The following is a 25,613-nucleotide window of genomic DNA, read 5'->3' as shown; positions in this document are numbered from 1 at the left end:
TCCCTATTAAAAACCAGAGAAAGTGAAAGACACTGATTACAACAGAAAGTGACAGGAGGGTGTGCGAGGCCACTTACACATAATGCATATTTATATTGCCATCAAATGGACATATTTGCTATAAACACTTGAAAACTGTTGCAAAGCCGTTCATTTAAATGCCAGAAAAATAGTAAAAGATGCTAATTTGACCTTAGTGGAACAGAGCAGGTGTCACTGACACCACTCACAATGGCAGGAAACAGAATTTACCAAGACGATTAATTAGAGTTTACTGGATAAGAGTTTCTCAAATGGGAAAAAAACAGAGAAAAAAAAAGGAAAGGAAGAAATATGAAGTTTGGATCCATTCAGTCAAACTCTTCACAGACACAATTTAACTCTGTATTTGTGTCTCTAAATTAATCCTTTATCATAAACCTGGGGAAAGAAACTGATCTATCAATCCCTGAAATTTCTCTTTGTGGACATGTAAAAAGAAGTAAACTACAACTATCTGAAAGAATTTTGAAGAACAGATCAATTAACGATATAATAATAGGAATAAAGCACGTTTTGATTTTTTGCTTACATGTAAAGTGTTTCACTGTAATGATGCGCCAGCTCTAACAATGTAAGTTTGGCAATAAGAAATATTTTTATGAACTATGTGGTACACAGCTTCTGGGATTTCTATTCATAGAATATTGGGGAACTGAGGGATAATGCCATCCACCCCTCCAAACAAACAGCACACCCGCCTTTGACTGGAATTAGACTCTCTGTGGACAGCAGGATCATTTGCTACAAAAACAATAGAAACAGCAGCATGTTACCTGTTACAAAAATGATCACATGTGACTTGTAGCCCTCACTTTCATTTCTGCGGCCCCGGCTACTCAGATGTGACAATAGTGCCACTAGGCTTTTGCCTTACAAATACGTACTTTTTGCTAGAAATGAACTAATCTGCCTGTCTCCTTCACACGAGGGGCCCTGCCACTCTTAATTCTCAGTAATCAACAGCTCTGTGACATTGCTTCGAGCTGTATATAATGCACATACACACATAAATTCACGACACAAATCCCTCAAGATGACACTCTGCTCAATTTCATTGGACTCGGAAAGCTCCCGAACAAATTCTTGCCACATGATTAGAAAACCATTCAAGTCTGCAGGAAATATGGCAAGCACAAAGAAGTGACAGTCAATTAGGAATGAAAAAGGAGAGTGGGTCCCTGTCATTAAAATCTTTAAAGCCACAGCTCTAAGACTAAAATGTCCCAAATCACTCACACAAGATGTTCTTACACAAGCAGGAATTAAATCTCCTGCGTGTTAACCACACCATGACACTGCCGATGCCCCACAGAAACCAGACTCAAGAATTTTAAAAATGCAGATTCAAATTTATATAAATTAGGGAACTTTGTGTTTTTCTCTTTTATTAAACAAGGACATTTTCAAAAAGGTAAATTTCCCCTTTTAAAGAGGGAGTATAGATGAAATAAAAAAAACCTCTTATTCTAATTTTTTTATAATTTTTTTTCACGAAATACTAAGAACAGCCCAGCAGTTCAGGTCACTGCAGCATTTATCATCCCTGAACGGGACCATTTCTGGAGAAACAATGTCATTTTCTTTCTTAAGTTTACACACACCATGGGAAAGAATCCTCAAACTAGAGCAAAGTACAAAATATGGGAAGTACAAAATACTTCCCATATTAAGTACAAAATATGGGAAGACAATATGCTCATGTAACTAGTGTCACCAAAACAAATTTTAGGCTTCCCCAAACACTCGTCATTAGCATTTTTAAGGAAACAGGAGTCAGCAGTATTGCTATGTCACCTACAAGTCAGAAACTGTGAAATAAATGATAAATTCAACTCACTTGTTAGCTTGTTGTGGCTGAGGACCAGCTGTGTGATATGGGCTAAGGAGACTGTAAAAGAAAAAAAAAATCACACAGTCAGTTAATGTACCCAAATTACAGCTACACTCCTACAAGGTAAAGCGCTAAATCATTTTCACAGTTTGAAGTGTTACCGCTCACAAAAATAGACTCAAGGATTCACATAACACTGTCTGTTAAATGTTACAGCAAATTAAGAAAAGTCATGCAATTAGCAGAGTAATCAGCACAGCAAGTTAGAGCTAATGAGATTAATGTCGCAGGACCAGACATTTCAAGGGCCAGTTAGCTCTGCTCGCAGACCTGTTTCTGCCAGCTCAGCCTCAGTGATTTGTCTCAATAAACTGTGCCAGTCAGAGACCAAACCGGCCCAGAGTGAGCAGAGGCACCAAGCCCTCGCCTGAGCTAAAACCTATCAGATCAGGACAAAAGGCTCCCCTAACAGAAGAATGGCAGCACCTTACTTCATCTATGTCCCCTATCAACCCAGAAATCTGTCTACACATTATCAGATGATCAGAATTTGAACAATTTTCCTCTAAAAAAAGTTCGGTTACCTTTCTAATGCACCTACAGACTATGTACCAGTTTCCAAACATCATGGAGGTTTAACATGCTGAACAAGGTCAGATTTGCCTAAAAAATGGTTTTTCCAACTATAAAAAAAAATTTGTACAGACCCACCAAAATAAAAAGGCCCAACAAAAAAGGGACCTGATCTTTGTTTTATTCTGGGTTATAAAACTTCACTGTGTGATCAGTATACATATATACATACACACATACATACATACATCATACATATACACACAGTATATTACTGCAACTAAAAAAGACAGTAGAGCTTCCTTAAGGAGATGAGAAGGCAAAAATTCTTTTCAAGAAGGGTCACACTAGTGTCGCAGGTTCAATTCCCAGTCAGGGTACATGCCTGGATTGTAGGCCATGACCCCCAGCAACTGCACATTGATGTTTCTTTCTTTCTCCCTCCCTTCCCTCTCTAAAAATAATAAATAAATAAAATCTTTTTTTTTTTAAAAAAGGGTCACAGTGTTAAACCACCCCTGGCTTAGAAGAAAATATGTATCACTCCTAACCACAACTATTGAGTGTTTTTCCTTTTTTTAACCGTCACAAAGCTATAGACAACTTCAAAATACAGAAGACCTATTTTTCTGCCCTGAACCACTGAATTTAAGCTGCTGGCCTGGCACCCTATAAACTTTGGGACATTCTTACAAAGACATTCTCCTACGTGACCATGACACAGCTGTCAATGTCAAAACTTAAGATGATACATCATTACCGTCTAATCCTCAGCCCTCATCTGAGTCTCACCAGAGCTCCGATCATTGAGAGACAAAGATCCAGGCCAGAATCCACGTCGCAGGCAGCTGCTGCCAGGTCTCTTCAAGCCACCTTCACCTCGAGTTTCTCTTTTCTCAACATTAACAACCATGGCAATTGTGAAGCTTGCAGGCCACGTTATTTTGTAATATACCCTCCGTATGGACTTGTTGTTTGTTTCTTGTTTAGATTTCTGTTAAGCGTCTTTAACAGGAATATGGAAGAAAGGCTATGCTCTCGTTGCATCCTGTCAGGCAACACACAATTTTCATTTGACCACTTACTTACCTTGATCATTTATGTCTGCCAGGTTTGTCCACTGCCAATCTATTCTTTTCCCCTCTGTGATGAGTATTTTTGTGGGGTAGGTAGGAGGGAGGACTTTTTTTATATATAAATATCCTGTTCCACATGCATTTCATGGTCCCCCGCCAGGGTAATTTTGACCCTCGCAGGACATCTGGCAAGATCTGGGAATATTTTTAATTCCAACAACTATGGCCACTAAAAAATGTAAACTTTCCTATGTGGCTTGCATTATACTTCTTTTGGATAGAACTGCTCTAAAGCAGTGGCATCCAGAAACTAGGGGCCAGGGAGGCTGCTGAACATCCTATAATGCAGCTCCCTCAACAGACTCATCCCATCCAAAATATCAACAGTGTCGCTGCTGAAAATCACAATTTATTTATTTATTTAGTATGGTTTTGTGGTCTCCTCTCCTAGTTGATGGATTCTATCATCATTATGGACGCTGGTGTTCAGACTGACCCAGCTGGTCAGGGGGAGCCCGTCCGACCTGGCTGCGGAGTCCCTTTGGCACGTCCCGTCACTCCAAGCACTGTCTCGCTTTCTGGCACAAGACAGTCAAGCTCGTCTTGTGCTTCTTTTACCACAGCCCTGGAATCAGCCATTTCTGTAATAAACTCTTGTTCCTGTTTCGTGGACAATGTATACATAAGCCAAAATCTGGGCACTAGATGTGTACACTGCCATCCAGGGCTCAGGATTCTCAGCCCCTCACAGTGGGAGTGCTAGAGCACACGTGAACATGCACACACACACCTATATATTGACTTCGCTATTTACAGTTTTGAAAACCATGAGTTCGCACCAACAAACCCAATTCCAATACAGCATGACCTCCTTCATTCAAGTTTTCTTCCTTTCCATGTGTGTAATTCCCCTCCCTAAGAGTGAGGGTCCAGCTTCCATTACCTTTAACCTACTTACTTACTTCATCAATAGCTCTATATGTAACTGCATAGAATTATCCTGCAGCCCTACCCTTATCTACAGGAAAATACGGAAGTCTGATACTGATTCTTGGTCAAAATCGGGACGAGTTGGTTAGCTAGAGGTGTGTAATGTTCTGTTTAAAGTTGAAAGTGCTCCAAAGTCCCCAGGGCCACCTTGTTCACATGTTTAGGGACATGCAAATTGATGGCTTATGCCAGGCTACAGGTACATGACCAGTCGGGCATAAAGGGCACTGCTGGACACTTCTGACTGGGCTTTCCTGAAACCTCGATTTCTTAATATGTCTTAATGGTTCATATCTAGAGATGAAATATGTCCCGAGCAGCTAAGAATCCACCCTAAAGAATCACCACTGAGCCACTCAGGCCCCTGAGGCTCACCTGTGTTTTCTTATTCCTGCTAAACCATGTATGAGTACTCTGTGGATTCTCCTGAGCCCTTTCAACTACCCAGCGTAGTGATGCAGTAACGGATCTCCCCTCCACCCCTTCCTCCCATTGGGACATGTACTCTGCTCAGACACACCCTCCTCACCTGCCTGGCTTTGGACCTTCCCAGCCAGGCTCATCACCCCACAGAGATGCTCTCCTCACCCCACTCAGGTTCCCACCCTGCTCTAAGTCTCACCTCTCTTTTTCTGTCCCAGGTACTGGGTTTAGGACTAAACAACTATGGAATGGGGAAGAAAAAGGAAAAGTAGGAGAAGAGCATTTTCATGTCAAAATGGTGTCTTCTCACATGACATTTAAGATTTTAGACACTGCAGAACAGCTCATACCTTTTCGTATCAGTTATAATCTTCTTGTCCATCTAATAAAGCATTCTTTTATCTGTTATATAGTCTGATAAAAAAAAACTCAAAGAGCTACCCTCCTACCTAACAAGATGAAATGGCTTCATAGTTCAGATTATGACCAGTTTCATGTGAGAACAAACCACAAATAATAGCGGTTACACAAAACAGGAGTTTCTCATTTACAGAGAGGCAATCCAGGGGTTCTTGGTATCCTGTTGCTCAACCACCTCCAATGCATGGATCCCTAATGGCTGCCTGAGCTCAGCCATCATGTCTGCAGTCCCTTCAGAAGACAGAAAGAAAACAAAAAGAGCCTTCCTCCATTAGGAAACTTCCAAGAAGTTGCACAGGACACCTCCACTTATAAGGAATTAAATTTTGTAATACAGTCGTACCTAGCTGCAAGGGAGGTAGGGAAGTGCAGTCTGTATTCCAAGTGGCCATGTGCCAGCTAAGATTACGGGTTTTACTACAGAGAAATGTGGGGCAAACTACAACTAGCAGACAACTAGCAACCTCATATACTAGCAGACTACTCCATTTAAGTGTCACAGAAATGAGCTGTGATTACAAAAGAACACTGATAGTCCTATACTCCCGCCTTAATTTTTCCTAAACACCACAACTTACTAATTAAAAAGAAATTAATTTTGCTCTTTTCCTCTTAGGTAACACTCACAGTGAAAGATTTAATTAGGGAAAGCTGGTTCTTTCCAATCATTTCACTGTGCCACTTCAACAAGCATTTAGCAAGAAAGAATTAAAACTTGTAAGTTTCTTCTTTTTTTTTTTTTAATTGAGAACAGAAATCCAGTTGTGGCTGCAGCTGATCACATCCCTAGAATGTATTTTTATCTTTCTCACTCTTGTTACAGGGCTACATGCTAAAATAGGTAAGAAGGAGAAAAATTAGAGGAGAAGAGAAAGTTAATAAAAAAAATCTTGGAGGAAATATTTAGGGCCACAAAGGACTCCGGGCTCAGTCTACAGGGAGGGAAATACAACTGAAGAGAATCAAAATCACATAAGCAATCGGGCAAAGCCTGGCTCCAGCAACCACAGGGCAGAGCAGCGACAAGGGAATCCACAGAGCTGCTACACCCTCCCACTTGGCGAAGGTGATTCACCGCAGCTGCACCGTTAAAAAAGAGGGGAGGAGCATTTTCTTAATCCGGTGAGGCTTTGCTTGCCGGCAATTGTCAGCTGGGCTCAAATAAACACAGAAAAATTCCTCAAAGAAAAAGGAAGGGGAAGAAAAGGTACACCAACATAGGATATAAATTATTTTAAAATACGAAAGCCGTTCTAGTCAAACATGTTGGGAAAATGAAGTGGCCGCACCCAGTGGCCTGCGCTGCTAACCTGAGTTGCGCACTGGGAGACCCTCCACTGTGTAAACAGCACTCGTGGTCTTGCGGGCCATAAACTGTCTAGAATGAGCACCGCCAGAACAGTGAGAACTGTTATTAAAATTCCTAGCGCAATATTAAACTCGTCTTCGCCCAACCATTTTCAAAGCAGAGTATATTTCCAGAGTCAACTAAATGACTAAGAGACACGCTGGACACGCACAGCTGAGTATTGCCTAGCCCTGCTGCGGCTGCCTCTCCGTCTCTAACCTTTAATGCGGGGTTTGGGTGAACACTGTACCAGGCCTAAACGAACAGGGGGGAACAGAATCGCTGGGAGGAAGGTGGCTGTTAGAAAAGGGGTGGCGGGGTGAGGATGCTGGCACTGTGTATAGGATTGGTGATCATCTGCCGTCCAGACAAAAAGGAAATCAGCAGGAAAATGCTCAAAGAGGACCTGGTTTGTTCAAAAATTTCACAAGAAAGACAAGTGAGGATTCACTGCTGGGTATTCAAGGAGCACACTGAGAGGGTCAAGTCTCTGCCTTGGAGACCCTTATAGAAGTAATGTAGACCATACACCCTGGTTAGCCTGGGGCAGCCTCAGGTTGTGTCTGCTGCTCCTCTCAAAACTACCCTGGTTTGGGTAACAAACTGCACACTCACTCATTTTAGGGAACACAGAACATGTACCGAAACCCTAAAATGCGAGGTATAAAAGGATCCTGGACAAAAGAGAGCGTATCAGCAAGGATAATGGCAGCTCAGGAGGGAATTGTTACTGCTTGTGGGATGGCTGACACACCCAAAAATGCTTCAGGGCAGAGGCACACCAGGCACCAAAGCTAGACTTGGAAGGCACAGGGAAACTGGAGGTTATGGAGCAGCCACAGCTTCCATATCTGAGCAAAGAGATGGAAAACGGGGAAGGCACAGGACTGGAGGGGCAGCCAATGTTTTAATGAAATAAAATAAGAAAAACCAAAGGACTAACTAAACACTTCTAGAAAAAGAATCATCTTTTCTAGATAACACATGGAGCAAGATATTATTATTTTAAATATGTTGGTCTTTTCCTCCTCCTTCCACATAAAGTAGGCAGCATCAGAAGAGAAAAATAAGCATGATGAATCCATAGCACCCTAAGATGAAATTACAGACTTGCTTTCAAAATAGCCCAACATATCACAAAGATGTGGCACGCTGGAAATTGTCTCTGCAGTTCCATTTTGGCAAATTAGAAAGCAAATTATTCCTCTGGTAGCACTTTAGAGAGGGTAGAAAGTTCTGGCTCTACAGCATGACATTTACTTCCAGAGGAAAAAACACGGCGCGGATGACACCAGGGGAATGAGACTGGGAAACACACAAAGCAGTATGAGGCTTGCAAGTTCCTGCAATCTTGTCACAGGTCAAAACTGGCCGCCTTTGGGTTGCAAATGAAAGGTTCCGAAATGTCGTTCACGAGAACTGGACTGCAACCACCAGGTCACTCCACAGGCTGCATTGTTTGCTGAAGCAATTGCAAAAACACTGCTATCATCAGAAGGCAAATGGTTTACCTCTTCTTGATAGCTCTTGTGGTACCAACCAGTGCTATGTTCCAAGAGCCACCATACCCCACTGGGATATTCGAAGACAGCCACCTCGTTTCACAACTCCAAGCGACACCATTCAAATTCTGTGCTATCCCAGGAATTACACTGCAAATAGTACCGTATGTTAATACATTTCCTCCCAAAGTTGTAGACCAAAAAGAATTAATTTGAACTTAAAATGAAGGATGGTCTAAATGGCTTTTTCCATTTTGGCTCCCCAGTAGGTTGGACACAGCAACAGCCCTAAATAACCCCGATTCAGGGACTCCATGGGGATGTGGGAGCTGGCCAGGTGTCAGCGTCAGGAAGCAATGCTGACCAATTTGGGTTTTGTGTCTCCACGTTGCATGATTAAAATGCCTGCCCATGTCACATGGCTGAAGTTATTTCACCCTTGGTAGTAGGATATAGATTCGGATCTTCTTAAATATGCAGCTTCTGACAATAAATTAAAGTGAAGACAGACAATAAAATGTTTCATACCAAGATATAATACAAATATCATATTCATCAACATGCTCAGAATCAGAAAAACATTTCTTTCGAATTCTGTTCATAATTTAAAACTTCAAAGAGAAAATCACCATGGTATGAAAGCCTTCCTTTACTTCACAACTAATTATTTTGGAGAGTTGGAAACTCTTTAGGAGCAAGTTTTCAAAATTGATTATTTGACTGAATTCTATTTACAGATAAAGGGTCTATCAACCATAATTAATTGCTGTTGCACTCAACAGGGAGCAATTTATCATATGCAGCCATGGGGGAGGCGTAGTGATACTTCTTTCTACTTGTAAATAAGCACAGAGAATTCACATGTGAGGCCCCCCCCATGAGCTGGTCATTGATGGGGGCTCTGCATCATTTGGGACATTAAGTTAAAAGACAGTAGACCCAGGGTACTGTGTTATTAACAACGTGGAGCCCATGTTATTCCCAACCGAACACATTTTATGCAAAGCCAAATTGCATCTCTGAAGCTGCCTCGGACAATTAAAGCAAAAAACATAGTAAGCTACCTGAGATACACAGTCTTTAACTGCTCATGAAGTTTAAGTAGAGAAAAATTATCAAATACTCCATAAATTATGACCATTTTGCAAGACTACTTGCCTGGTGTAAGAGGGATAGAACATGAGGGAAGCACAGGTACTGCCCTCAACAACCTTACTCTGTAATACAGGTGCCCCCTTACCTGTGGTTTGGCTTTGCAGTTTCAGGTACTCACAAGCAAATGCAGTCTGAAATATTAAATGGAACATTCCAGAAATAAACAGTTCATAAGTTTTAAAACTGCCCACCATTCTGCGTCACACAAAATCTTGCGAGTCCCACTCGGTCCCGCCTGGGACGTGAGCCACCCCTCTGTCCAGCGTCTCCGTGCTGTGGACGCTCCTGTGCTTTAGTCACTCAGCAGCTGTCTCTGGTATCTGACGAGTGTCGCAGTGCCACAGTGCTGTGTCCAAGTAACCCTATTCTACTTGACAACGGCCACGAGTAGTGATAGCTGCAATTCAGATATGCCAAAAAGAAGCCCTAAAAGATCCCCTAAGTGAAAAAGTGAGTACAGTAAAATAGTTTTGAGAGATCACACTCACGTAGCTTTTATTGCAGTTATTGTTATGATTGCTGTTATTAGCTACTGTTGTTAATTTCTTACTGTGTCAATCATTAAACTTTATTACAGCTATGCATGTCAAGGAAAAAACACATATAAAGGGTTCGATACTATCTGTGTTTCAGGCATCTACTGGGTCTCGGAACGCACCCTCTGCAGGAAAGGGGGGACTACTGTGTACGACAGGCAAAGAATAAATGTTCTTAATACATAATGATTTTCCCTATTGGTAAAATGAAAAAAAATATGCTGCTCCTCAAATACAGGATAATGTCAGTAGTATCTGGTACAGAGTCGACACTCAAAAAGGACAGTTATGATCAATAGTTAGAAAATTTTGCATGCGCTCAGCCAACACACAAGCCATTTTGAAGATCTCACTGGGGCAGCTCTGTGGGGCAGGGGTTGCAGGTAAAGAGTCTAACAGTCTTTGGGGGGTGCCGTGGAGGTGAGGGTTTGTGGGTGCCATCTAGGTTACGTTCATTTGCTGGATCTGGGGAAGTGGCTCGAGCAGGATTGTGGGGAGAGACATCAGGCCAGGAGGAAATCTAGGGAGACCCTGCAGCTGGTCAGAAAGAAACCACCCCAGTTCTGAACTGGGGGCAGCTGAGGAATACCAGTCCATTAGACTAGTTAATTGAGACTGGAGAAGGCAGCACCTGGAGGTCAGGATAGGGAATGACATGGGAGAGAAGCTCGAAGCCAAGGGTAACAACAATGATGAACTGCCCATGAGACCAAATCATGGGTGCGGGTAAAGACAGGAGGCACAGAGGTTCTCGAGTACTGTAGCTGGAGGCTGCTGGAGGACTTCCAGCTCTCTGAGCTCCAAGAACCACCTCTTGTGCAGGCAGCAGGTCCAGATTCCATCCTCCCTGCTTCTGAACGGGGTGTGCCTTTCCAGGGAAACATGGGCTCTACGTTGAGGTAAGAGGTGTGGAGGGAGGCAGAGGTAGAGAAAGGAGAGAAATGAGGAATCAGAGAGAAGTGCCTAACAGCAGACCCCGAGAAGAAAACAGTGCCTGTGCCCACCAGCTACCTCATTCATCTCCAGAGCTACATGGGAGCCGAGAATACACTGTATTGTCTGAAAAGGAAAGCATGCCATTTGATACTGCTCACGCCCTCATTTAAGGAGAAATATGAACTTATAGACTAATATCCCTTATATCCTTCGGATACCTTAAATGCCATACAGTGGGTTCCATTTGTTTGCTGTACTTGTTTGGCCAGTAAAAAAACAGGGTCAGCACAAATCAGTTTCTTGTTTGAAAACAGCTTTCAGAGAATTCTCTGCTCACTAGTCCCAAAACCACGGACAAGTTACTCCATCTCTGTGCCCCATTTTTCTCATTTAAAATTGCAAGAGAGAGAGTTAAAAACAGTACTATCGTATGAGGTTATTATGAGGAGGAGATGAGGTAACAAAGTTTTGAAACTGTGCCAGCCACATTTTAAGAATTTGGTAAACATTACCTAGTATGTTATTACCTTACTTTATTTTAATGTTTTTGATTCTAATGAGTGACTATAAAGTGCCCAGCATAGCATATTGATGTAGCAGGCATCACACAAATACTAGTTCTTTCTTATCTCTTTTTTAAAATTTGTTTCATAGAATTGATAATTGAATTCAGACTTGCATCTTCAAAATGAGGTAATTGTGCTCTAGAGAATCCAGTAATTTTTATCAGGGTCATGTGACTACAATCTGGGCCTCAGGCTCTGCTCTGAGTCACTTTATGTAACTGTCATATTTCATTCAAAATAGAAAGAAATTTTCCCATTCAGGTTTGTACTTGTTTTGTTATGACAGAAATTTCCACCATCTTGAAAAGAACCCTCGACCCAGGTGTGAACATTTTTGTCCCATTTTGGAAAGAAGCAGCTGAAGATCTGGTATCTGGAGACCCTGGCCGCAGCCTCAGTTCTGCTTCTGGTATCTGTGGAACCTGACAAATCACTTTACTTCTCAGGGCCACAGAGTTCCTTCACCTGTAAACGAGGAGTTTAACTTTTTGATTTCTAGGGTTCTACAACTGATTTCTAAAAATACACCTATTTTATGTTACAGAAATAAAATAGTTTATGCAAGAAAAATTAGCCAATACAGACAACCCGAAGAAGAAGGAAGGGAAGGAGGAGGGGATGGGGAGAGAAAAGTAGGTAGGTAGATATAGAATAAAACTGACTCCAGACCTTGAAGATTTTACTAACCCTGAGAAGACTTCCGAACATTTCCTCTCTAATGGGAGTTTCAATCAGCTTACCTCCTTTACAGCACTTACATTCTAGAATGTGCCATGGTCTTTTGCTGCCCCCCTTATTACAGGTGTCCCCCTTTCCCACAGAGGATGCGTTCCAAAGCCCCAGGGGATGCCTGACAGCATGGAGAGCACTGAACCTTATACATACTATGATGTTTCCTATACATACATACATAGATACATATATACCTATGATAAAGTTTAATTTATAAATTAGGCACAGGAGAGATTAACAACTATAATAGTAAAACTCTTAGTTTTACTTAGTAAAAATATTGTAATTTTACTAAGTAAAAATTACAATAACATACTGTAATAAAAGTTACATGAATGTGTGTGTATATGTCTCTCTTTCTCTCTTCAAAATATCAACTGCACTCTCAATTTTTCACTTACAGGAAGCACTTCAGGGCTTCTCCCTGAAACCCATATATCTAAGTTGCGAGCACCACTACTCTTGCACTTTGGGGCATTAGTTAACGATTACTAGAACACAATCATGGCGACACTGCAACAGCAGACAGGGTAACAACAGCTACTCAGTGACCAACAGGCAGGGAGCACGTACAGCATGGAGACAAGGGTCTCCAAACCTGGAGGACCTGGAGACAAAGAGATGATCCAGGTCCAGGGTACAGAGGAGGGAGACGGCAGATTTCTTCACAAGACTCAGAACTGCAGACCATTTAAAGCTTATGGACTGTTTATTTCTGGAGTTTTTCATGTAATGTTTTTGGACCAAGGATGACCACAGGTAACTGAAACCACAGCAAATGAAACCACAGATAAAGGGGGACTACTGTGAGTTTCAAATAGTTCCCCCATTTTGGTGATTCTTCCCTTCCATTTAAAAAAGTATGCAAGACAGCACTCCACGGCCCAACAATTCTTCTCCTAGGTCTACAACCAACAGCAAAGAATCTATGTGTTCACCAAAAAGACATGTATTCTTGAGTTCACAGCAGCACTATCCATAGCAGCCCGAGCCTAGAAATTACCCACAAGCCCATCAACAGCAGATGAATGAAAACCTGCTGGAGTCACTCACTGGATCTACAACCAGCTTCACAGCATGAATGGATCTCATGAACACACTGCTGAAAAAGAGAATCAGACACTCAAGAGTGAACACTGCACAATCCTTTGTTTTAATAATACATAAATATAGGCAAAACTAATCTATATTTTCAGAATCGGGACAATCACTGAGGACAGTGAGTGGGCAGTGCAGGGACCCTGGGTGCTGATCATGTTCCATTTCTTGGTCTGAAACTACAGCAAGCTGTACTGTCACATATACACTTATCCATACAAATACCTCAAAGTTTTCTTGAAGTAGATTTTTTTTAAAGTATGTGTGTTTTGAAAAGAGGGTTCCCATGTTCTCAGCAGGAGCGCAGGCGGGTCCACCTCTGTGGACATGCATGAACATGTTCCTAAATCCATACAGGGTCATTAGTCCACATAAGCAGGTGCCACGTCTTCTAGAATGGGCCCGGTTTGCCAGTAGGCGCTCAGGGCACACTTGCTGAATTAGCTGTTTTACCTCTGTATGTGCATGAGCCTGTCAAAAACGTCCGTGCCATAAATAAGGCAGGGTAGCACAAGGTAAGAACACAGCTTCTGAAGTCTGACTGCGTGGGCCCCAATCCTGGCTCTACTGCTTACGAGCTGTTTGGCTTGGAGCAAGTTACATAAGCTCTAGAAATCTGTTTCCTCAGGTAAAGGCTGGAAGATGGGATGAGGGGGATGATAATCATAATGAAACTGCGAGGTGTGAAAGAAATAACCCATAAGGGGAACTTGGTACCATATCAGGCAAATGGCAAGCATGCGTGTTTGTGCATGTGTGTGCATTACTGCACTCCATGTGTATAAGGCATTTTAACTATATTATCTATTTGTCCTTCTAATAAACAATGCACAAGTTGCAGAATACAAACATATAACAGGTTAAATAGGTATCTTTCACACAGCCTGAAGACTTAAATATTTATAGCTCTAAAAAACCAACTTGCACAGGAACATTTGCAAGATAATCTCTTGTATACTGACTGAGGTTGCAAACCATGTTACCAATCTCCAGTCTGCACTGTGCCTTAAAAAAAGCAAGAGGCTAAGACCCCTTCCAGTTAACTATGTGGTATGATAGATGTCTTTCATTTGGCCCTGTTTACCCTTAAAATTGTGACCTGACATATTTTTCCATGTATAACACGCTCCTGCGACAACATACATCCATGTTTTTGTGCACATTATACACGGGATGATTGTATCCATTATTATGCCCATAGTACGAAATCATTATACCCATGTATAATGTGCATCCTTATTTTTCCCTCAAAAATTGGACAAAAAAGTGTGCATTATACATAGCAAAATACAGTATTGAGTCCAAAGCAGTAATTAACAGATATGCAGAAAAATACATTAAATAAAAAGGCTTTTTATGAAGTGTAAGTAAATTAAAACTAACGGTACCATTTCATGTGATTCAGGTTTACTCTGGTATGACATATGGCCCAATATTTCTCAGACACAATCGTCTCCAGCACTACACTTTATAAAGTGTTTGGAGCTAATGTTCTAAGTTTGAAAATAGAAAAAATGAATTAATATAGAGTGTAAAGACATCTCGTATCTGATTGTTCAGTTCAGTTATGCTTAACAATCTTTTAGAAAACCATAAGGGGATAGTACACAGTTAACATTGACTAGATAGATAATAAGTTGCTTCTAGTGCTTTCCTCCACAATTAAAGCTCCGCAACAATGAGATAAACCTAAATTTCCAGGCTGCAGGCTGTCCAAATAATATATTTTATTGGCCCAGTGTTTTCAAGAATTCTGAAAGGAAATGTCTTGAGGTAAGGGCTGCTGGCCCAGGCAGCCCTGGAATTTCCACTCCTCAACATCTGAGCCAGGCCCCTGTTACAGCTTCCCAGGGTGGGACTCAACAAAGCACAGTTATTAGAGAACGAAGGTGTCAGATACACTTAAGGGTGACCTCTGATTCCACCTCTGTGTGATGCCAGGATTTACATACTCTAGATAAACTTTTGCTTTCTCATCCATAAAATGCTGCACCAAAGGATGATGGTTTAAGTGTGAGAAGCCTCTACCCTAGTGTAAGCACTCAAGCATGAACCACTCAGAACCTCTAATTAGATGTGATGTGCTGAAATGTGGCTCTTAAGATTCCTATATAGAAGCCCTAACCCCTGGTATCTCAGGAATGTCACTGTATTTGGAGACAGGACCATTAAACAAGTGATCAAGTTAAAATGAAGCCATTAACATGAGCCATAATCCAAACTCACTGGAACCCTTATAAGACAAGGAAAGTGGACACACAGAGAGACACCTGGGACATACATGCACAGAGCGAAGACCATGTGAGGACACAATGAGAAGGTACCATCTGCAAGCCAAGGGGAGAGGCATCAGGACAAACTTGTCCTGCCTGCATCTTGATCTTGGACTTCCAGCCTTTCAAACTGTGAGAAACAAATGTCAGTAGTTGAAGTCCCTAAGTCTGTGGTATTGTGTATGGCAGCTTAGCAAACTAGTAATTATTATACTATCACTTGTCTTTTTGGCTTCACCAGCATCTCAAATCCAAAATACTCTTTCACACTGTTAAACATCACACATTGATGAAATATGCCCAAAGGGGAAACAGCAAATAACATTCACCCATCTTTCATTGTGAAACTCATTAACTAATCAGCACCTCTCTATTCAGAAGCCTCGGGACCTGCAGCAGAGGCTTTGGGCCCACACTGCAGTTATGAAATACCCCGGTATTAAAGATGCTTTGGATCAGAGAACCTGTGAGCTTCTTAGATAAAGTACCATAAAAGATAATATATGTCTTTACTAGAAGAAAGAGTCATGACCAGCATAAGGAAGCAACTGCCCAGGCAGGAGTGAATGATGTAAGTGTGGGCTGAGGACATCTAAGGAAACCACAGAGGCTCAACACTGACCCCTGCTGGTCAGGCACTTGATCTACATGGCCTGTTCCTAGACCACACTTTTTTCCTATTATTTATTTAATTTACTGAGGTGACACTGATTTCCAAGATTATATACCAGTAGGTTTCAAGTATACATTTCTATGACACTAGATCTGTATATGGCACTGTGTGCCCACCACCTCAAGTCAAACCATCTCCCAACATCATATATTAGGTGCCCCCTCCACCCCTTTCCCTCTTGCAACAGCACAATGCTGTCTGTGTCCATGAGTTTCAGTTTTATACCCCACGTGGGAGTGAAGTCATATGGTTCTTAGCTTTTTCTGACTGACTTATTTCACTTAGCATGATATTCTCAAGGCATTATACCACAGAGATAATCAAAACAGCATGGTGTTGACAGAAAAACAGAGATCAATGGATCAAAAATATATCAATGGAACAAAACTGAGAGCCCAGATACAAAACCACAGGTATGTGGGCAGATAATTTTCAACAAAGGAGCCAGAAACAAACAATGGAGAAAAGAAAGCTTCTTCTCTGATTACGGACATTGATCATCTTTTTATATGTATATTAGCCATCTGTATGCCCTCTTTGGAGAAGTGTCTATTCAGGTCCTTTACCCATTTTTTTATTGAAATTTTTTTGTGGGGTGGAGTTTTATATATTCTTTATACATTTTGGATGTTAGCCCCTTATCAGAGGTATCAGCAAATGTTCTCCCATTTAGTGAGTTGTCTTTTTGTTGATGGTTTCCTTTGCTGTGCAAAAACTTTTTATTTTGATGTAGTCCCATTTGTTCATTAGTCCTTTTGTTTCCCTTGCCTGAGGCGATATATCAGAAAAAATATTGCTATGAGCAATGTCTGAGATTTTACTATCTGTTTTCTTCTAGGATTTGTATGGTTTTGGGTCTAACATTTAAGTCTTTAATCCACTTTGAATTTATTCTTGTGTATGACATAAGAAAGTAGTCTAGTTTCATTTTTTTGCATGTCTCCATCCAATTTTCCCAACACGTCACACCTGTCAGAATGGCTATCATCATCAATAAATCAACAAACGACGAGTACTGGTGAGCAGTGGAGAAAGGGGAATGAACCCTTCTGCACTGTTGGTGGGAATGCAGACTGGTGCAGCCACTGTGGAAAGCAGTGTGGTGATATCTCAAAAAATTAAAAACTGGACCTGCCTTATGACCCAGCAATTCCACTTCTGGGAATTTATCCAAAGAAACCAAAACACTAATTCGAAAGAACATAAGCACCCCTGTGTTCACTGCAGTGTTATTTACAATAGCCAAGATACGGAAGCAGTCTTAGTGTCCATCAATAGAGGAGTGGATAAAACAACTAAGAGACATTTATATAATGGAATACTACTCAGCCATAGAAAAAAAGGAAAATTTTACCCTTTGTGACAGCATGCGTGGACCTGGAGAACATTATGCTAAGTGAAATAAGCCAGTCTGAGAAAGGCAAATACCATGACTTCACTCTTATGTGGAATCTAATGAACAAACTGAACAAGCAAAACACAGACAGACTCATAGACAGAGAGCAGGATGCCAGCTCTGGGGAGAGGTTAGAGGGTGGAAGGATCGAGGAAAAAGGACCCATGGACATGGACAACAGTGTGGGGATGGCAGTGGGCAGGGTAAGGAGTATAAGGAGGGAAAAGGTAATGGAAAAAATACAATAAATTTTTTTTTAATTCAAAAAAAGAGAAAAGAAAGGCCTCTTCAATAAATGGTGCAGGGAAAATTGGAAAGCCACGTTTTTATGCCCCTGAAAAATAAAAAAGTAAATCAACCTGCACAAACTTGCTACTCAATGGAGCAACAGGCCTTTATGTGATGTAAAGGAATCGATTCTAGTTTTTGCTTTGTAACAGTAGATCTCTTGTATCTAGATCAGACTTCTTTAAATCAAGTTCATGTAGATTCATGAAAAAAGGATCCAGGATCTGGCTTCCCATTATTATCCATATCAACTCCAGAACTGAGTATCACAATTAAAAGTTGGCTATAATGGCAAAGCAACAGGTGTTATGGTTTCTTATGATAAAAATCTAACTACTTCTGATCCATTAAATAGTTTACAGCTTTCTTAATATAGCTAATGTTAATTTATCACTAGATAATTTAAAGATTCAACAGGGAGGAAACTCCCAAAGACTCACCTTAGATAGTGCCCATCACGAAAACAAAAGACATTCACTGAATAGCTGTTGGATGACATATGGTACCTTAATAGTTGAAAAATTGCCAACAGTTTTTAGGCTTGATGCCGGTCATTCTCAAGAGACACAAGCACACTACAGCTAAAATCCTGTGAAACACGCTGCTGTCCCCCAGCCACCTCCTGCGCTGACCACAGCTCTAAAGAGTGGCAGTGTGTGTGAGGCCAGTTTTTCCTCCCAGCCCCGCCCAGCGACATGCCCATCTGACTTCTGGGGAAGCCTCCATCTGTGAGGAACAAGCACTGGGTGCCCAGACAGGATGAAACGGTGAGACGAGCAGGTGAAGACCACAGGAGAAGTGCCACGACCAAGAATTCCAAAAACTGCATATTCTGTACAATCACAGACAAAACAGAGTTGAAAATGTAATAGTGAATATTAAGACTAATATGAGCCATGCGATAGACTGAATGTTTGTGTATCCCCCTAAAATTCTTGCACTGAAACTGAACCCCCATTTTGTGATGGTGTTAGGAAGTGGGACCTTGGGGAGGTGATGAGGTCATGAGGGTGGAGCCTTCATGAACTAGAGATCGGTACCCTACTAAAAGACCCCAAAAACACCCCTTGTCCCTTTCACCATGTGAGGACACAGCGAGGAGATGGCTATCTCTGAAACAGGAAGTAGGTCCACACCAGACACTGAATCTTACCAGACACCACACCATGCCTTGATCTCACACTTCCAAGCTCCAGAACCATGAGCCACCCAGCCTGCAGTATCCTGTCACAGCTGCCCGAATGAATGGACTGAGACATGCAGGTGGTACACTGGGCACTTTACAAATGATAACTCAGAACAATTCTATGAGGTAGCTGCTCTTGCTATTTCCATGGGCCTGTACAGATGAGAAATCTAAAGCTCGGAGAGGTTAAGTGACCTGCCCGAGGTTAAGCCACTAGTAACAAAAAAGAGGCCACAGATGACTAGCACTGTCAAATGAAATGTCAAAAGTTTGAAAAATTGTAAAAGGCCATTCATTACTAGTTCAGTTACACTAAAGGGGTCACAGTTATTTCTCTTTCCTACCTGGATGAAACATTTTCAGATATTACTCTGCCCTAAAATCTAAAACTGAAAATTGAACAGTTCTATCATGTCCCTGATGGCTGTAACCTGTTCTCTCTCTGGAAAGTGAGGGAGAAGCCTGTGGCAGGGGGGACAGAGGATATGGTCCCTCACCTGTGCTATGCTTTCCACCCCAGCTCACCTGAATTTGTAACCAAGGCAATAGCATTCTTCTTCAATCAACTTTCCACAAGCACAGTGCCAAGTACACAGATAACAGAAGCAAGCACACCAGCCCAAGGGGCACTTAAACCAGGCTGGATGGGGTATTAGGGTAGCTCCTCAGAGGATGTGACACAAGAGTGGAGTCATGTGGATGGACAAGTCATTCCTTCTTTAATTAGCTAGCTTTAAGTGACAAGGGAGAGGGAGAGGGTTGGCTAGAGAGAGAAAAGGGCTTCCCAGGCCAAGATACTGCAGGTTTCAAAACACAAAGGTGGTTCTTTAGATTCCATGTATGAGTGAAATCATATGGTGTTCGTCTTTCTCTGACTGGCTCATTTCACTCAGCATGATGTTCTCCAGGCCCATCCATGCTGCTGCAAAGGGTAGAATTTTCTTCTTTTTTATGGTTGAGTAGTATTACATTATGTAAATGTCCCATGATGAACAAACTGAACTAACCAGCAAAACAGAGACAGACTCATAGAGAGCAGGATGACAGCTAGTGGGATGGGGGGAGGTTAGAGGGTGGAGGGGTCGAGGAAAAAGGAAAAAGGACTCACGGACATGGACAACAGTGTGAAGACTGCAGGGGCTAGGGGGTGCATAAGGGGGTTAAATAGTAATGCAACAAATAAAAAATCTTAGGAAAAATACCACAGAGATGGCCCTATAGAGACAATTTAGGGAACTAAAAGTATCACAATAAAGTGAGACATAATCTTTTGCTGCTGGAGGGTCTTTGCCTTCAACTTGTAAAACCCGCAACACGTATGAAGTGCAATGAAACAAGGTATGTCTGCAACTGATAACTCCAAACAGAGGTGACTAGTTCCTCCCAGATAACAACCTGAGAGTACTTTTGTGGATTATTCTGTAGGGCCCTTTAGAAAGACCACTTTCTCTGAAGCAAGTTATTTTTCTTTAAGATTGATATGAAAGATATGTTAGTGTAATCTGAAAAAAACTGATAAAGGCCTGAACACCCAGAAGGCAGTAAACTTGAAGAGATTAAAACGTCACAGATGACTTAAATAAAAGAAATAAGAAAAGTCTTCCAGGCTGCTGATGGGATTCTTGGCTCCTGGAAGCTGACTACAAGGCCCTTTAAAAGTGCCTTTACCATCCAGGTGAAGACAGCTGCTGTGTGGAAGAGTTTCGGCAGTAAAATTTTTTTAATAAAAAGAAAAAAATCAGTGTCATTACTCTTGGAAGTTTTAAGGAGAACATGTCTGCAGATTACATATCACATAGAAAAAAAAAATGAAGAAAATGAAAAAATAAAAATTGAGGGATAATTTAAAAAATAACAGCAATCTAAATCTGTAAGACTCCTAGACAAAAAGCACCAAGCCCGCCAGGTCCCAACAAGCCCCATGAAAACATCAGCCCGGGACAAAGTGCCTCGCTCAGTGTAATTAACCATGACTTTCTTGGTTCAGGCGGCTGTGGTGGAACTGGTGGCATCTGAGGCTTGTCAGGCTCCATCTGGAAATTCCCACTAACAGTTAACATTTCACGTGAATACACTCAGTAGCAGGCATAGTGCTCAGCAGTTGACATTTTGGGTTGGCCCAAAAGTCCATTTAGTTTTTTCCATAAAAGACACATTTTTCATTTTCACCAATAACTAACTATATTGATTTGGTTATTTTCAGCATGTCAGTTATCCCCCACTATTGGCTTCTAGAGTGAGTAGAGGCCAGGGCTGCTGTTAAACATCTTCCAATGCATAAGACACAGCCCCACCACAAAGAATTGTTTGGCCAAAATGTCATAAGTACCAAGAAACTTTGCAAACTACTTTTGACACGTCCAATCAGTCACAGCACATTCTCCACAAACTGCACAAATCTTTTTTTGTGTTTCAGTTGCATTATTACCTTTTCTGAAATAATAAAGCATGATACACAGAAAATGTTATGTATTTTCTTCCATCTTCAATATTAAAATGGCTGCACAAAAATTCACCAATTTTAGTAAGTTTCTTTTTAAATGCACACTGATATGACAGCTGTTACAATACAATCTAACAAAATTGTTTCAAAGGAAGTTAAAGACAACTAAGCACTACTAGAGTCATATAGAAAAAAAAACAAAGTTTTTGGCCAACCGAATATATCGGTGCACTTTGCACTAAAACAATCCTGTCAAATGGGTAGTTAGGTCTCCATTGGACCTGAGGAAACTGAGGCTCAGAAAGGTTAAGCAGCCTCTAAAGTTTCACAGCAGTAGGTAGAAGATGGAGACGCTGAAGCCACTCTGTTCAACTTCAAGGCCCCCCTCAAAAGCACTGCACTCTTCTGCCTCTTGGGGCAGGAAGGTGACCATATTTAGAATCTGGCAGAAAACTCTAGAACCATCTGCTGGCTGTCTCTGGCCTAGGAAGTTTTCTCCATCAGAAAGCTTTTGGTACCTAAGCTCCTGAAAACATTCTTTAAGGCAATTCACTGTCTCAGTGCTGTGCTTATAAGATACAATTCTCCCAAGCAGAAAGATGGACATGTCACATGATGAGAATAAACACAAAACCTCCACTCTTATCTTCAGAACTTAATTTTTGCTTATCTTTTGAGAAACTGAAAGACAAGGACAATGAAGGGAAAGTATGAGACACAATAATCGTTCTCAGTCCATGCAAATGAACTATTCACCATGTTTAATCCCAACACTAATCCACAAAACCTAATGATGACCGTTAAAATGGTATAAGGAATATGGGACTTCATAAACTACAATTAATATAACAATGCTAAATTTTTTAATATGTAAAATATTAAAATATAAATAGTGAGCATTATGTGCACTACTGATATATGAATTCCAGTTGAGGAATGAGCTTCTGAAGGCATTCTGGAATCCTCTAGGCTTCAGAAGTCCAATAGCCAGGGAGTGACAGCCACTCCTTGAGTCTACACATACCACAGAGGCCAAATTCACTTCACTGAATTTCCCCATAAGCTACTTCTCTAGGAAAATGTAAGAATATCCTTATTTTTCACCACCTCATACTACACCGGAAATGTCCTTTTCAGGAAGCAAGTGACTATCTTTCCTTCTTCAATAAAAGCCAAGGCCTCAAAGAGATAATACAACTAAACGGAAATAGCTATACCATACTACAGAAAACATCCTCTTCTAACCTAAGAAGTATTAATATAACATTCTTCTGCCGAAAACTACCTCTTCCTTCAAGCCCATGAGAAAAACGGTGCCAAGGAAAAGACAGCCTCAGGCCAAGAGCACAGCAGAGCCAGGCCTTCTCCTGGACACTCGCTCACCATCTCCCCTCTGTTGCAGCAGGATCACAGTGGAGTCAGGCAGGGGCAGTTCGGGCACACATCCAGATCTACAAGTGCCAATTCAGTACCAGAGACATCTGTTCTGGTGCTGCCACCAGGAAACCATCACCACTGAGAGAGGCCAACACACACCACAAGACTGAGATGCTAATTAGTACAAAAGTAAACTTAATGGCAGGTATCTTCCTAAGAGTGAGCATATGCAAATCGCTTACAACTTTTCATCTCCTTTTCAGAGGCGGGAGGCGCACCAATGGCACCAACCCCAACCTCTGTCCCAGGAACAAACCATGGAGTCACAGTCAATCTGACTCTTGTTCTCTCCCCACCTAAAAAGCCAGCATCTTGGATGGTCTCCTGGACCCCTCCCCTTCTTCTCCAGGGTCACATCTGGGTCTGGATCTCATTAATTCACACGCCTAATCTATCCTTCTTTCCTTCATCCACCACGCATTTTTGAGCACTACTGTGTTTCAGGCAATATTATAGAGAAGACAAATATGAATATGGCAGAGCTTTGCCCCTCCAGGGAAGAGAGACACGTACATTAAAAACACATTACAATCCTGTGTACCAACAGTCATGAAGCAAGGGGTGTCCAACTTCATAGAACAGAGGTTACCTACTATGACAACTTGATACAGACAGAGGCTTTACACAGGCTGTGTGTGATATCTGAGCTGACTCTTGATAAAAGGAAAAAATATTTGGGGTGGAGAAGAGCAGAGAGGGAGGAGACAATACTTACAAAGACATGCAGTCCTGAAGCGTGTGCCCTGGTTTTGGAAGGGCAGTGAGGTAGAATGGCTGGGACACTAACTGCCTGGAAGGGATGGGAGCTAAGGCAGCTTGTGGTCAGATTCAGGAAGGCCTTCCATGTCACGTCCAAGAAACTAGAACATTACTGTTGGTAATGAACTATAAGTGTTTAAAGGAGAAGGTCCAAACTAAAGGCACATTCAGCCTAAAGAGTGTTTTGTTTCACCTTTAAAAAGTGTTTTTTCAAATATTAAAATTAGTGGCCAACTTCTAAACACTAGTAAATTTCATCTAGGTACCTGGTTCCTTTAAAAAAAAAAAAAAAGGAGGGGGGCAATACTGAACCAACATCTCCAGGTGGTAACAATTGTTTGGATCTGAGTGGCAGATGGGATACTATTAAGAAGTTCATAACCATCCTCACCTGTCCCCCACAGGCCTTTGAGTTTGTAATCCCTGGTTTAAAAGACAAAAAAACACTAAGAGACCTGTGTTACTGAAAAAAAAATAGCACTGAAAGTAACAGTGATTAAATCACGGGGGCTGTAAAAATGGAGGCAAGAGGGAAATTTAGGAAGACATCACAGTTACCAAGTTGGATGTAACTAAAGCCTGAACTAAAGAGAATACAGACCCAGAAAACGACGAGTCAAGAAACGTTTAACGTGCTCCAAGCACAAGAACACCTATCACACACCATTTGTGTGACATTTATTCAAGGACCAAAGACTATATTATAAGAAAAGAAGAACGATTCAAAAATGATTTTCAATTAAAAAATAAAGTGGCTATTAGGTAAACTGTATGGACAAAATCTACCGGAATGCCGTAAATCAGCATAAACAGCTGCGCAGGTACTGAGGTACAGCAGCAAGCGTCTGTGTGATTCTTGCCCTGGCTCCCATAATTGTTTTCCAGCCAAAACAGACAAGTTCAGGTTGCAAACTTTCTGAGCTAAGGTCTTGACAAGTGACGTCTATAAGCACAAAGTGGAATATAAACCGTTACAACCTCTCACACCATGACCGACAGTTCCTTGGAAAACTTAGAAGCCCTTCCAGGTCCGCCAATGGGAAGGCCCTGCCCGAGAACTCACACAGGCCATTGACATCCAGCATGTTGGATATGCCGCGGTCACTCATGTCCACTTCCGGCTGGTTCTTCTCCCGACTCTCTTCCACCAACTTTTTCAAAGACTTGGACATGATCTGTACCAAACGACAACAATACAGCACGTGGGTGAAGGCAGGAGACTGCGGGGACAGAAATTAGGCAACCCTGTCTGGCACTCTCGGTTTTCCCCTGGCCCTGGAAAGCGAGCATCAACAGGCAGGGTTCCGGTGCAGGGGGAAGATCGGAGCGGGGCAGGGGAGTGGGAAGGGTCCAGCACCCCTCCTGCTGCCCGGAGGCATCAAAGTCGAGTGCAATGCCACACACACTCACAGCGGAGGGCAGCACCTAACAGGCTGGGCGTGGAAACGGCAGGCTTCTGCACGGTGCACTTCGTGAGTGAAAGATGCACTCCTCCGAAGCTAAACTGGAACTAGAACCAGGTACACGCCCGGTCCCAGCACTCCACGCAGGCGCATTCGGTGCCACGCTCAGCTCCACGCCCCGCCCGCGTTCTAGCCCGACCCTTCCCAAATTAGGAGACCAGTTACTAGACAAGGCCCTAGGGCGAGGCTCCGCCTATCAGAGTAAGGGTTTGTAATTTTTTTCTGCAGAGGCTGGGGCTGGGGAGGCGCTTTGGCATCCAGACCCCGCCCCACCCTACAGTAGTTCATCCGCCTGGAATCCGGCTATGGGATTCCGATTGGGCTGAGGTTTGTGCATGCGCACTAGTGTTGGCGCAGACTCAGTTTGTAGGTAGAAGTGCAGAGTGGTGTGGGCGGAAGTGGGGCACCTTAGGAAGCGACTGTAGAGGGAGTGGTGTGCCTGGGGTTGGGTCCTGGCGAAACTGGAA

The 25,613-nt window shown here is 42.1% G+C and overlaps 1 protein-coding gene across 4 annotated transcripts in view; it reads right to left on the bottom strand.

Annotated features, from left to right (window-relative positions):
- RSU1 (Ras suppressor protein 1) overlaps positions 1–25,329 on the bottom strand; it is a 186,193-nt gene extending 160,864 nt beyond the window's left edge. The window contains exons 1-3 of one of the 4 annotated variants that reach the window (XM_028507762.2): positions 25,094–25,234; positions 24,747–24,858; positions 1,880–1,930 (exon numbers count right to left, since the gene is read on the bottom strand). In XM_028507762.2, the coding sequence (XP_028363563.1) occupies positions 1,880–1,930; positions 24,747–24,855 (160 nt within the window). In that variant the 5' untranslated portion in view covers positions 24,856–24,858; positions 25,094–25,234. Of the gene's footprint in view, positions 1–1,879; positions 1,931–24,746; positions 24,859–25,087; positions 25,235–25,311 lie in introns of those variants that run through there. The other 3 variants (XM_036023838.1, XM_036023827.1, XM_036023841.1) reach the window with 3 other exon arrangements.
- Positions 25,330–25,613: the final 284 nt, after the last annotated feature.

The sequence above is a fragment of the Phyllostomus discolor genome, chromosome 1 (assembly GCF_004126475.2).
Source record: "Phyllostomus discolor isolate MPI-MPIP mPhyDis1 chromosome 1, mPhyDis1.pri.v3, whole genome shotgun sequence".
Classification (NCBI taxonomy): domain Eukaryota; kingdom Metazoa; phylum Chordata; class Mammalia; order Chiroptera; family Phyllostomidae; genus Phyllostomus; species Phyllostomus discolor.
Note: the sequence above shows the minus strand (reverse complement) of the source record. Positions and strands in the feature narration are given on the sequence as shown.